Here is a 12,873-nt window from a genome sequence, read left to right on the forward strand (position 1 = left end):
TACTGTAACTGAATTCTCTATTCTTCTGAATCACATTTCAACCGAAAATATTTTCAGTCCTATATGTCCCCTCCCTCTTATTTGTGACTGTAGATTTGACCCTTTAGAGAAACAGGATTGGTGCTAAGAAAGATCAAGTCCAATCAAAACCTGTTATCACTGATAAGCTACCATTTCTTTCTACACATACTTTATTCCAAGTTACATTGCAAAGAAAGATCTCAGTTTAGTGTCATTCAAGTGTTACAGTAATATATAATTATTGTTCTGATAGGTTTTGTGGGTGCTACCCACTTCCGAACCATGTGTCGTCTTTTGGGATACCAAGGCATTGCAGTCGTCATGGAAGAGCTATTGAAAATAGTCAAAAGTTTGGTGCAAGGTAATTTATTGCAGTTCACAAAGACCTTGATGGAAGCAATGCCAAAACTTTGCAAGTTGCCTCGATATGACTATGGTTCTCCAGGTAAGCTTCATTTTATATATATATATATATATATATATATATATATATATATATATATATATATTAATTTAAAAACTCGTGTAAATTCTACAGTAGTACTAGGATGAATAGAAGTAATAATGTACGCACTTCACGTTTTCTCATTGTCATGGCGGACCTGGAAACTAGGGGTGCTAAGATCCATCATTTGAGGTCAAATACATCGCAAATATATACAGGGTGGAAGTGAAATAACCCTGCAACTTTACTGAACGATTTTGTTATATTGAGTACGACAAAAAAGTCTAATACCATATTAGTGAAAAGTTTATAGTTTTCGAAATAAAAAATGTTTTGTCCAAAAACTTTAATGTCGTCATTATGGATAATTACTATTCATAGGATCTTAATTTATGTCAATTTAAATTAAAATCGTTATATGCCACCATAGTAGTCCAATGGCCAGTGTGTTGGATTCATCATAGTCCTGTAGACTTCGATTCAATCCGTAGTGTATCCTTGGTTTATGACTTGTGTTGTGCAAACACATGGTCTACATAACAGGGTTTTTCGCCATGAACTCCTGTTCCCTTGTGGTATCCTACCACTTCTCCATCAACATCTCATCTCATCTCATCTCATCTCATCTCATCTCATCTCATCTCATCTCATCTCATCTCATCTCATCTCATCTCATCTCATCTCATCTCATCTCATCTCATCTCATCTCATCTCATCTCATCTCATCTCATCTCATCTCATCTCATCCCATCCCATCCCATCCCATCCCATCCCATCCCATCCCATCCCATCCCATCCCATCCCATCCCATCCCATCCCATCCCATCCCATCCCATCTCATGTGTAGTGTAAACTAGCCTCCTATGGCACACCATGGGCAATGACACTGTTGGTAAATTGATCCCATCCCATCTCATGTGTAGTGTAAACTAGCCTCCTATGGCACACCATGGGCAATGACACTGTTGGTAAATTGGTCTACACAACTGGCTTTATATGGGTGAATGACGAAGAGCCAAGTACGTGCCATTAGTTAAAAAAAAAGTCCATATATGTGTGTGTGTGTGTGTGTATATATATGTGTATATATATATATATATATATATATATATACAGTAAAACTTCTTTTATACATTTCACACTTATTCATTTCTTTCTGAGGTCCTAGCAAAATTCCTATACTTTTCATGTTAATTTATTTTTCGTTTATTCGTTTTCTACACTTATACGATTGTATACGAAATCTCATATTTATACATTCTAAATCAGTGTTCCTCGAAATTACGTTTGCTATGAAAATGTAAGAAAATACAATACGTGTGCCTTGTTAAGATGGCGCTCACTTTGAATTTTGTGAAAATTCGAAGCTGCCAATGCTTGTCTCCAACAATCTTGCATCCTTTAATGACGTTGTTACTGATTTAGAAACAGTAAAACGTTTCGTAACACATCATGATGTAACTGAAGAAATTATGGAACAGTTATAGCAATTTGAGGGTATGGTTTATCCTTAGGAGCAAGGAGTCAAAAGTAACTGACTTTTTTGTAAAATAAACATGTTATTAAAATAATACTATTTCAGATGTTATTAAATGTCATTTCAACTATACGTTTTTCTTGCTTATTTGTTTCTTCTTTAGACCCCATAAAAACCTAAATCAGTCGATCAATCAATCAGTCAATTAGTTATCTTATTAGTCCACATCTAACATACATGAAAAGGATTCTCTATTGAGATGACATAGTATTGTATGTTTTCTTGTCCCCTTTTACAGTTTCTTTATCTTGTTTTGTCTTCGTGTGATTGTTTCTTTCTTGAGATCTTTCAGTATTCTGTCTTGTGTTGCTTGTTTTGATTTCTATGTAGTAATTTCAATTCTTTTTAGGTCACCAGAAGCCATTTTTCTTAAAGTGCATACTGTAATTTTTCAGGTGTGCTTGGATATTACCATGCTCAATTGAATGACATTGTCCAGTACCCAGATGCACGAACTGAATTGTTCCATAGCTTCCGTGAGTTTGGGAATACAATCTTATTCTGCTTGCTGATGGAGCAAGCTTTGTCACAGGAAGAAGTGTGTGACTTGTTACATGCAGCCCCATTCCAGAACATTTTGCCCAGACCCTACTGCAAAGGTATGTTTTTAAATTAAATTATACCACTTCCACTAGAAATGGATTCGGAACACCTCAAAATCTGTTCTTCAGTGGCTAATCATGACAATATCTTTGAAAAATATTGGAGTGTAAGAGGTCAAATGACTTTATTGTCAAACGCCTGACATTAGAAAACAATAACAACAACAACATAACACTTCCACTTGTTATCTGATGAAAATTTCTTAGCTAAATAAGTTCACCATTGTTTCATAATCCTCATATAATCATTTGTGAGTGAGTAGCTTCTGTGTTTGTGAAAGGATGTTAAATAGATACAGTTATCATATTTATCAGTCAGGACCAAAGTTTATTAAACTCTCATTTTTTTACCACTTTAAAGCAAATAAGTCCAGTGGATTACAGTTAATTAAAAAAAATTCCCCTTCATTAATGTCTGTTGTTTCCAATAGATGTTACTACTGTACAGATTTTGATGGAATATAATGTTTAATTGTTTTGCAAAAGTTTATGGACTAAATCCAAGCTTGATCAGTTAGTTATTTTGCTTACTTTCTATGTTCAATTTTCTATTCAGCAAATAACTTTTGAATATGATATACTGGATTCCTTACATTCAATAAAAATTTTTGTGTAGAAAACATACCATTTATGATATAGCCAGGGCTAGATTTTTTGGTGAAAATGTTTCGAATTCTTCATGAAAAATAAAGTTGAAATGTACTTATGGTTAAAAATATAACAGATGACAGAGCCACTGGCGTGGCTTAGTCGGTTAAGGCGCTTGCCTACCGGTCTGAAGTTGCGCTCAGGCGCTTGAGCTTATTAACTGGTTGGGTTTTTTTCCGAGGTTTTTCCCAATCGTAAGGTGAATGCCAGGTAATCTATGGCGAATCCTCGGCCTCATCTTGCCAAATACCATCTCGCTATCACCAATCTCATCGATGCTAAATAACCTCGTAGTTGATACAGTGTCGTTAAATAACCAACTAAAAAGAATATGACAGTAATTTCATGATTATTATTTCTTTATTTTGTAATGTCATACACTCAATACAATCTTAATTAGTTGTAATCTTATACACGACATTATATTTGCAACATTCGTGACGTAATACAACTGTAAATAACAACAATTTGTACCCTTTATAAAACAACCTTATTTTTGTTTAACTCAGTTTTATACAAAAGCCCAGCCATCAACAACAACTGAATAGACTACAGTGGACTATAGCGGACTTTATGTTGTCAGCAAACAGCTGGATACATTAAGAAGAGTGATTGACTGATTTTTTTTATTTTGTAATGTCATACACAATACAATCTTAATTAGTTGTAACCTTATACACGACATTATATTTGCAACATTCATGACGAAATACAGTTGTAAATAGGCCTAACAATTTGTACTCTTTATGAAACAGCCTTATTTTTGTAGTTTTAACGAAAGCTCAGTCATCAGTTGTCCTAGACCATTAACGAGAATAATACAATTCCCAAATAATTTGTCTCTCTGTTCATTTGCAGTGGACATCTTAAAAATTAATATACTATATTTCATAAAAATAATTTAAAAGGAAATGTTCTTTTTTCGTTTTTACTGCAGAAATGAAGATTTTTCGCAGAAACAGCCAGCTTTCGCGAAAATTCACGACAAATTTACATCATAAACCAGTCACATTTGTGATAAAACCTGCACATTTGGTGCATCTCTCAGTCACATTTCGTGTTTATCACTAACCACAACGAAAACCCAGTTCTAAATATAGTTACAGTAAAAGTTAGTTATATCCATTTTATGTTAGGTACAACACTTTTTTTTTTAGTAGGTTATTTTACGACACATTATCAATATCTTAGGTTATTTAGCGTCTGAATGAAATGAAGGTGATAATACCAGTGAAATGAGTCCGGGGTCCAGCACCGAAAGTTACCCAGCAGTACAGTACTTTATTAACTTTACAGTCACCAGTACTTATAATAAACTAAAATTTACAATTGCATATAGGACATTATCTTATTACTGAAAATTAGTTCATATGATAATCAGTAGAAATCCAGTAGAAAATTAGCTACAAAACAGGTAGTCTAAATGATTGTTTGCTGTGTTTTCGTTTTTACATGTGGGTTACTACACAGTCAAATACAATTTGTTCAGTGAATGAAATAACTTCTTGTTTTTATGCAGATGGTGAAAAACCTGAGACAAAACAGAAACGCTTGGAATCAAAATATTCAGCATTGCAGATTGTTCCCAATATTGAGAAACTGGGCACACCGAAGGTAAGTATACGTTTTTGTGTTATCCTTGATGCTCGAGTTGTTACCATGCTTTCCATTAGATTCGAGGTTCACTGGTTCAAATCACCTGAGGTGATGAATTTTTAAGGTCAATAAAAACCCTTTACATAGCTCCCTTTCGAAGGGAAGTAAATTCAGGTGATCCTGTGTTGTAGGTTTATGGCACATAAAAGAAGCCTGTTTCTGAATGACAAGACTCCAGACAAAACTTACCTGGCATTTCTCAGACGTGTAAAACAGTTTGGAGGCAGCTCAATGGGCCCACATGCATTTGGATTTGTCCCATCTTCTACCTTCATTCCACACATATCATACCAATTTGTTGTGTATAGAACAACCATTGCTCAGTCAGTTGTCTGTATACTTCAGTTTCCTTGGCCACTGCTTCTTTCTTGCTGTATCATCCCTAACTGAAACTGAAAAATAATGTGACATAGAGCTAGTGACGTAAATATGAACTTAACAGTCTCTTCCTTCCATATAAAGAAAATCACGATATTATTTAATTCTAATTAGTTCTGGAAAGTAATCTACTTATAAATCTAGTTGTAAAAACATTTATAAGGCGTCCATGTGCTAGTGATATAGTGTTTCTCTTCTTGTTTCTGAATCTAGGTGTCATAGGCTCAAATCCAAAGTAATAGATTTTTAGGGTGAAAAAAAAAATATGAAGTTCGCTTTTTCAAGGAAGGTCTATGTCACACTAAGTTTGTGGCATGAAATAGACTTGCAACATTTGAACATGTCTTAAACAAATTTTTCAAGTTGGTCATTGTACGAGTATCATCTTCCAATAGTTAGTACTTATTTTCAGATGCAGATTGCACTGCCAATTAACCCTAAAAAAATATGATTTTCGTATCTAAAACTAGAAACAGTATGAAAATCTTACAACAGATCAGTGTATGACATAGATGATTTAAACTGTTCAGAAGTGAAAATGTGATACCTAGTGGAAAAACAAGAGCTATGTAATCACTAACTGAAAAAAAAAAGATTGATAAGATGAAAAATAATGGCATCACCATGCACACTTACCATGTTCTTTGTGACGAAAAATATTGGCTTGTCACTATACACAATACTTGTTCTATTTCTCACGCACTGAGGGTTGAGATTAATTTACTTTCGGCAGCCATAATTGTTAAATAACTAACTTCAGCACATAGAGCTTTTTTTTTGAAAAGTGTACTTAATACACAATTGTGCTCGTCAATCTTAAAAGGAATTCACTAAACACTCTCCTGTCATTAGGGCTCCATCACGATGTAAAATTTAAAACTTAACAGAGAAATTGAATCCATGGGTTCACTGTTCAACAAGAAACTTGTACAGTGCAAAGATGTAATATAAACTTAGTACAGTAAGTCAAAGTGTCTTCAAACACTATAAAATTTTGGATAACAAAGTAAAACAGTCTTTCTCATATGATAGCACATTCGTAGTTGATCTTTCCAGCTAAAGGCCATTGTGAACCTGTTGTAGCAGCACATGTTTAAAAATAAAACTCTGTATAGTTTTGGATAAGTAACGTCATACTCAGAGGGACTTCTTGAATGATTTCAGCAAGCAATGATTGCACGTGAAGGTGATTTGCTAACAAGGGAGCGTCTGTGCTGTGGACTCTCGATATTTGAAGTGGTCCTGAGTCGGCTGCGCAGCTTCCTGGATGATCCCATCTGGGTGGGTCCTCCTCCTGCCAATGGTGTTCTCAATGTTGATGAGTGCACAGAATTTCATCGTCTGTGGTCAGCACTGCAGTTCGTGTACTGCATTCCAGTGGGTGACACAGAGTTTACAGTCGAGTAAGTAGCTTCTGTTAATGAGTGCAGTTTTAGCAAGCTTATAAAATAATAGGATATATAAAAGTATAAAGGTGCCACACAATACATTTCTAGTACAGAACCCTCTTGAGTGGAAATTTAATGCCTATTGAAGTGATGACATTCACTATTTCTATAGTATGTACTGTATATATATGAATTGTTGGTACCATATTTATCTCACTCAGTGTACTTTTATGTCAGTCAGAAAACATAAAATTACTTCTTAGAATTGTGTTTTAATGTTAGTGTTAATGCACATCATACATCTGGTAAAGAATGTGATCAGTAGGCTTGTAATGTTGGGGACCGATTACAAATGTTGACTGCAGCATGGTACATAGGCTGATAACTTGAGCTAGTACAAGGATATTGACTTGGTTCTGCTATCAATTACAGGAATAACAAGGTGAACATAAACAAATCTGGACAGCTCTAAAAGTAAATATAAGCCACATAGCATTACAAAGATATATTTTTACGTACCTTTCGTTATGTGCAGAAGAATTTTCTTAGAGTTATTCGTGGGTTTGAGTTTCCTCCTTTCCTTCAGGATCTGTACAATTACATTGTACAACTACTCACATCTTCAGTGCCTCACCAAATTCCGCTGCAAAAATATGTGCCTGAGAACCTTTAACCTTCGACATTATTATTCAACATGCTACAGTAGTGACTGGTTGAATGGATAGTAAACTTGAAACCACCATAACACACCCTATTGGTCCCCAACATTAACAGCCTCGTGATTAGATTAGAAAAAAGTTATCTCTGGAAATGAATGTCACTAGATTTTCCCAAAATGAAATTTCGTGAATTTTTTTAATGTACTCGACGTGGTTAGTAAGATCTTGAAATTGATTTGTTGATTGTAATTGTTTGGAATGATAAAAATAAAAAAATAAAAACTTCGGTCAGCAGATGACAAACAACACAAAATTAAGATTACACAGTGTAATTTCAAAGGCCACCTTAACATTTAGATGCAAAACTTGGATTTTACACAAAACAAACAAAAGCAGTTGGAAGGGGCACAAATGTCTTTCTTGGATCTCTGCTAGATTTCACTCGTTTAGGTAGGAAAAGAAATGAAAATATTAGAATAAATTAGTAAAAAAAAAAAAAAAAAAAAAAAAAAGCAAAAACATTGTTAAGGAAATAAAAGAATACTATAGTTCCGTTGCTCTTATTTCCGGCAGCCATTCACGTTGCAGGTCGGCTACATTTAAACGTGTGCATCTTTTCATTTGCTGCTGATGACGTTATGCAATTCCTGAAAATAGAATGAAGAATGCTATATAAGAATATGCATTTCACGAAGCCCATTCAGCACAAATATCTGTTGTATATGACGATATTCAAGATGCACATTTGTGCTAATTTTCTTCCATTCATAGAAAAATTGCACACACTGTTTGGTGAGTTGTTTACTTTGAGGTGAGTTGTCATATGAACCATATTTAAAGCAATTTCTCGGCCTGACATAGTACATAAATTATAATCGTAATAAAGTTTAGATTCCAAGGCTGTTTTCAGACATAGGTTTAAATCTCTTTTGTTCTGTTCCTAGGTTTTTCCTAATTCTTAAGGCAAATATCAGACAATTCCTTCTGAATCCTTGAACTCATCTTGTCAACTACCATCTCTCTGCCACTAGTTCCACCAACATTAGATAGCTGTGCAGTTTATACAGTATAATTAAATAAAATTAAACTTTTGAACACGTGAGATGTTCGTGTGATATTAAATGTTCAGACAAAAGGTGATACATGATATAGGATGGAGTGAAATTGGAACAGATGACAGATGCAGGATGGAACATACATACTCTCACATAGACCACTCATACAAGTCCATTTAACTACTTCAGTTGAATTTTACTGAAGCAATGAATGGTTAGTAAATTTTAATTTAGGGACATACTATATATTTTTTTACGTGTTGGTCAGTCTTTATCCAATGTTTTGGTATTTGCGAGTGAAGTCATCTGCCATTTTGCATTTCAATAGCACTATATTAAACTCTTGTTATTAGAAAGAATTTCGAGTTCAGAAGTGATTTCCATCTGTTAGTAGATCTTTTTATTTTTACATAGGACACAGTTTTGTGATATGAGAATTTTTTTACATGTTGTAAATTTACGACGTGTCTTCCAGCTTCACTTTCCTTTCAAAGGCAGCAGCCAAGCTAAGGAGTTTTATTTGCCATTAAAAATCCATTGTCCTTTATCAGATTTGAACACTCAAATCTGAGATCCAATTACAAATATGGTAACTACTATGGATGAGATTAGATACTATAATGTGAAAAATAAGATTCAAAGACACAGCATTTGCTTGACTCGTGTGACTGGAAAAACTGGTGGATTTAGCCCCTCTACAGCCAAAATCTACCTTCAAGCTATTGCAGACAGCCAAATTGTGTGAATGGAATATATAAAAACCTTGTGTTCTATTATGACAGTTTGGATTGTGACTAGGTTGAAAGTAGACTTAGATTTGTCGAATATTATAAAGTTACAACAAATTGATTTATCTTAACAACCAATCAGCACTTATTTTTTTTGGGTAAGCCTCATATTTTAGAAATTCTATGTATATGTTTACTACAGTTGCAGAAATCAAAAAACAATACACAAAATATTACTGAGAAGTAAGAAGACAGTTATTCATAAAAATAAGGAACTAAATAAATAAATAAATATGAAATATTATTCTTTATATTTAAAGTTGTTCGTATATTCGTGAATGATAAATCAGCCATCACAGTAGTTCTACCTGGAACCTCTTAGCATTCCTAAAGATTTGAAGAGCTGAACAGTAGTATGCAGTGTAATTGTATGCAGTATATTGGTAATTTGTGTGTGTATGTGTGTGTGCGTGCATGTGTGTGTGCGCGTGCGTGTGTGCGTGCATATCCACATTGATTGACACTGCAAGTTCCTAGTGATACATTTTAATTGTATTTAATGTGTTTCCACTTCCTATGCTTTTAGAGAATTGTTTGGAGAAGGGCTGAATTGGGCAGGTTGCACAATGATCGTCTTGCTGGGGCAGCAAAGGCGCTTTGAAGCACTTGATTTCTGCTATCATATCTTGCGCGTACAGCGAGTTGATGGAAAGGATGAAAATGTTAAAGGAATTGTGAGTACAGTTACAGCTGTTGTTATTGTAGTCCACTAGTAGGCTTACCTTTCTTCTGCACTCTAGAACAATTTAATTTCTGTAATTTCCTGGAGAGATATTGGTCATTACATTATTATCTTTGATTCAGTTTCTTGTAAAATTAGGAAGTGAGGAGGGTGGGGGGAATTTTGATATGTCGCCTCCCCGGCCTTGAGTGGGCTGGCAGATGTTGCTAGTGTTGAGAAGCATAGACCATTTAGTTCGTCAGAGACTATCCAGAAAACACCACAAGCAGTGGGTCCATATTACACTTTAATAAATGATGATGATGGAGAATTGTTGGAATGTCACAGGGGAAATGGAGTACCTGAAGAAAACCCCTATGTTGTCTGGAGCCATGGGTTAGCCCAACACAAGTTATAGATTCAGAATATTGCGGGATTTGAACCCGGACTTCCTGGTTTATAAGTCCAATGCCACCATAGAAAATGTATTGTGAAACAAACTCGTATAAAATTCAGTGCCATAAAGACAATTTCTCTTGAAAAATTGAAATGTGATAGAACACATGTATGCTAATAGTTGTCATGCTTCTCATTGGACCTGACATTCCTGCGTTCATGTCTGGCTGACAGTAATGAATTTTTAAGAGCAGTAAAAATCCTCACCATGGCTTTCTTTGGAGCAGAAAGAAAAGGGATAAAACATTTTTCTATAAAATTGAAATGTGATAAAAGGCACTTAATTACTTAGGAAATTGCAGTGTGGTACTTCACTAAAAAAACTTAAGTGTGGTGAAACATATTTATCTGAAAAATTAAGTATTGAAGTTCTTTCTTATAAAATAATATAGGTGCAGAATAAGAACACACACAAACTATGCATACATTTCCAGTCTTGGACACCTTGGCTCTGCTTGATGGAATCCTTCATTTGCAGGCTCTGAAACGAATGGTGGATCGGATTCGCCGCTTTCAAGTGCTGAACTCACAGATATTTGCAGTGCTGAACAAGTTCCTCAAATCCAGTGACTCTGATGTCATGGCAGTGGAGCATGTGCGATGCTTTCCTCCACCCTTGCACCCGACTCTGGCAGCCCAGGCACACTACTATCGGCCAGAACATCTCCGCCAAACACAGACAGTCCAGCACTGATGGGGATTTTGTTGCACTATCTCATGAAGCTATTCCATATCGCTGCAAGAGCTCATGTTCTGATTGTCGAATTATTTTTTGGATGAAAGTTTGGGTGTGTGTATGCCAATATCTTTAAAAATAAATGAACATTTTATCTGAAATGGTTGCCAAAAATTCGCAGTGAAATGCATTTTTTTCATCTATTACTTTAGTTCACATATTTTATGGAACAACTGGTAATTATTTTGGTAAAGTTACTAGGAAATTAGAAATTCATTATTCATGAAACACTGTATAACAGAAGTATAGATTTGTCATTAAAATAAAATTAGTGATTTGAATCTTTACAGTTTATCACTGGTGATATAAATCCAAAGACTAAATACTAATGTGATAATTTAAATACTATGCACCTGTATTGAACTAGAATCAAGAAACCAGTTATGTAATAATAGTCTTCCTGTTATGTTGAGGAATGTGACATTTATTTAAAATTATAAGTTGCATTAAGGCACAAATATTTACATTAGGAATGCAAAGTAAATATATACTGGTATTCATTTATACAAGCTTGTTTTCTTATGTTTTTAACTAGAGTAACTTTTTCGACGAAAAGTACTCGTATAAGATTAACAGTATTCTATAAATTAACAAAGATTTATTATAAAAGAGTACAACCATTGCTGTTTACATTTGAAGCATGGATGTGTGGGGCATATTGGCATTATATTTGCATATTTAATTACAGTATATATGATAAGGGAATTTCATATACAGTATATGAATGATATGTATCAACCATTTCATTTCCTCTAGCCAACTTTATCACTAATGTAAATGTAAATGTATGGAAAGATTTGTAATAGTACCTGTGTGTAAAGCTATGTGCACCAGTAATATTAAAATCATACATAGGGTGCGATTGCAAGTGTATATATGTATGATATATATTTTGAAGAAGCTTAATTTTGCTATGTCGTGCACATAAAAGTTAACTAGATACCAGTGAAACTGATATAATGAAATATGGGGCTATTCTAAGTAATTATCTAAAATCGAAGCTACAGATGATTTACGAACTTTGACCCGCATTTAAAAATCTTACTCCTGAAGTCATTTGGAATTAAAAGTCTTGTAAACATGGGTTGGATTCGCAACCTGAAATAGAAATGGATGAATATATATATATATATATATATATATATATATATATATATGTGATTATTTAGGGCATTTTTGAAATCTCTAAAACTTTATTAAAACAAGAATTTACATGAAATTAAAACACCATTTCATTCATAAGAGAATAAGATTTAACTTCAAAAACTTGTTTTCAGTTGTTTAATTTCGGTTACTTTGTTACCATTTATTTCAAATAGTGACTAACAAATCAGAGCTATTTAAGCTGTTGTGTTGATTCTTTCTTTCTTTTTTTTATACATATTCTTTGCTCAAAATAATTACTTTTTCCCTACAGATTCGAATTTGGTCTTACTCAGTGCTGTTAACAAATGCAATATAGAGATGGCCGATATTTCACAAACCGATATTTTGTCACAGATAAACCTGTGACTGAAGACGCGAAATATCTGTGACAAAATATCGCTATCGAAATCTGCTCCGTATTCAGTACTCTGTCACCGTTGCAACGCCTGTGACTGATATTTTCTCCTCTACATTGTGGGTTTGCACATGCGCATGATACAATAACAGCAATCGGGCGGTGATATTTGATTATTTTTTCGTGATATTTTGTTCAATATTATTTTTTTCAAAGTGATGATATGTTGCAGAGTTATTAGCGGCATTATAATAATATAATCATTTTGTTTTCATATTTTAGTCTGTATATATGTTTTATAATTATTTATGTATTCCCCCGAGATCTTCACATTTTCATATT

The 12,873-nt window shown here is 34.0% G+C and overlaps 1 protein-coding gene across 3 annotated transcripts in view; it reads left to right on the forward strand.

Annotated features, from left to right (window-relative positions):
- Cyfip (Cytoplasmic FMR1-interacting protein Sra-1) overlaps positions 1 to 12,167 on the forward strand; it is a 71,368-nt gene extending 59,201 nt beyond the window's left edge. For all 3 annotated transcript variants that reach the window (XM_069830605.1, XM_069830621.1, XM_069830611.1), the window contains 6 exons: positions 275 to 466; positions 2,399 to 2,602; positions 4,773 to 4,867; positions 6,452 to 6,690; positions 9,704 to 9,851; positions 10,773 to 12,167. In XM_069830605.1, coding sequence (XP_069686706.1) covers positions 275 to 466; positions 2,399 to 2,602; positions 4,773 to 4,867; positions 6,452 to 6,690; positions 9,704 to 9,851; positions 10,773 to 10,988 — 1,094 coding nt within the window. In that variant the 3' untranslated portion in view covers positions 10,989 to 12,167. The remainder of the gene's footprint in view (positions 1 to 274; positions 467 to 2,398; positions 2,603 to 4,772; positions 4,868 to 6,451; positions 6,691 to 9,703; positions 9,852 to 10,772) is intronic.
- The last annotated feature ends 706 nt before the right edge of the window (positions 12,168 to 12,873 follow it).

Source organism: Periplaneta americana, chromosome 1 (genome assembly GCF_040183065.1).
Source record: "Periplaneta americana isolate PAMFEO1 chromosome 1, P.americana_PAMFEO1_priV1, whole genome shotgun sequence".
Lineage (NCBI taxonomy): Eukaryota > Metazoa > Arthropoda > Insecta > Blattodea > Blattidae > Periplaneta > Periplaneta americana.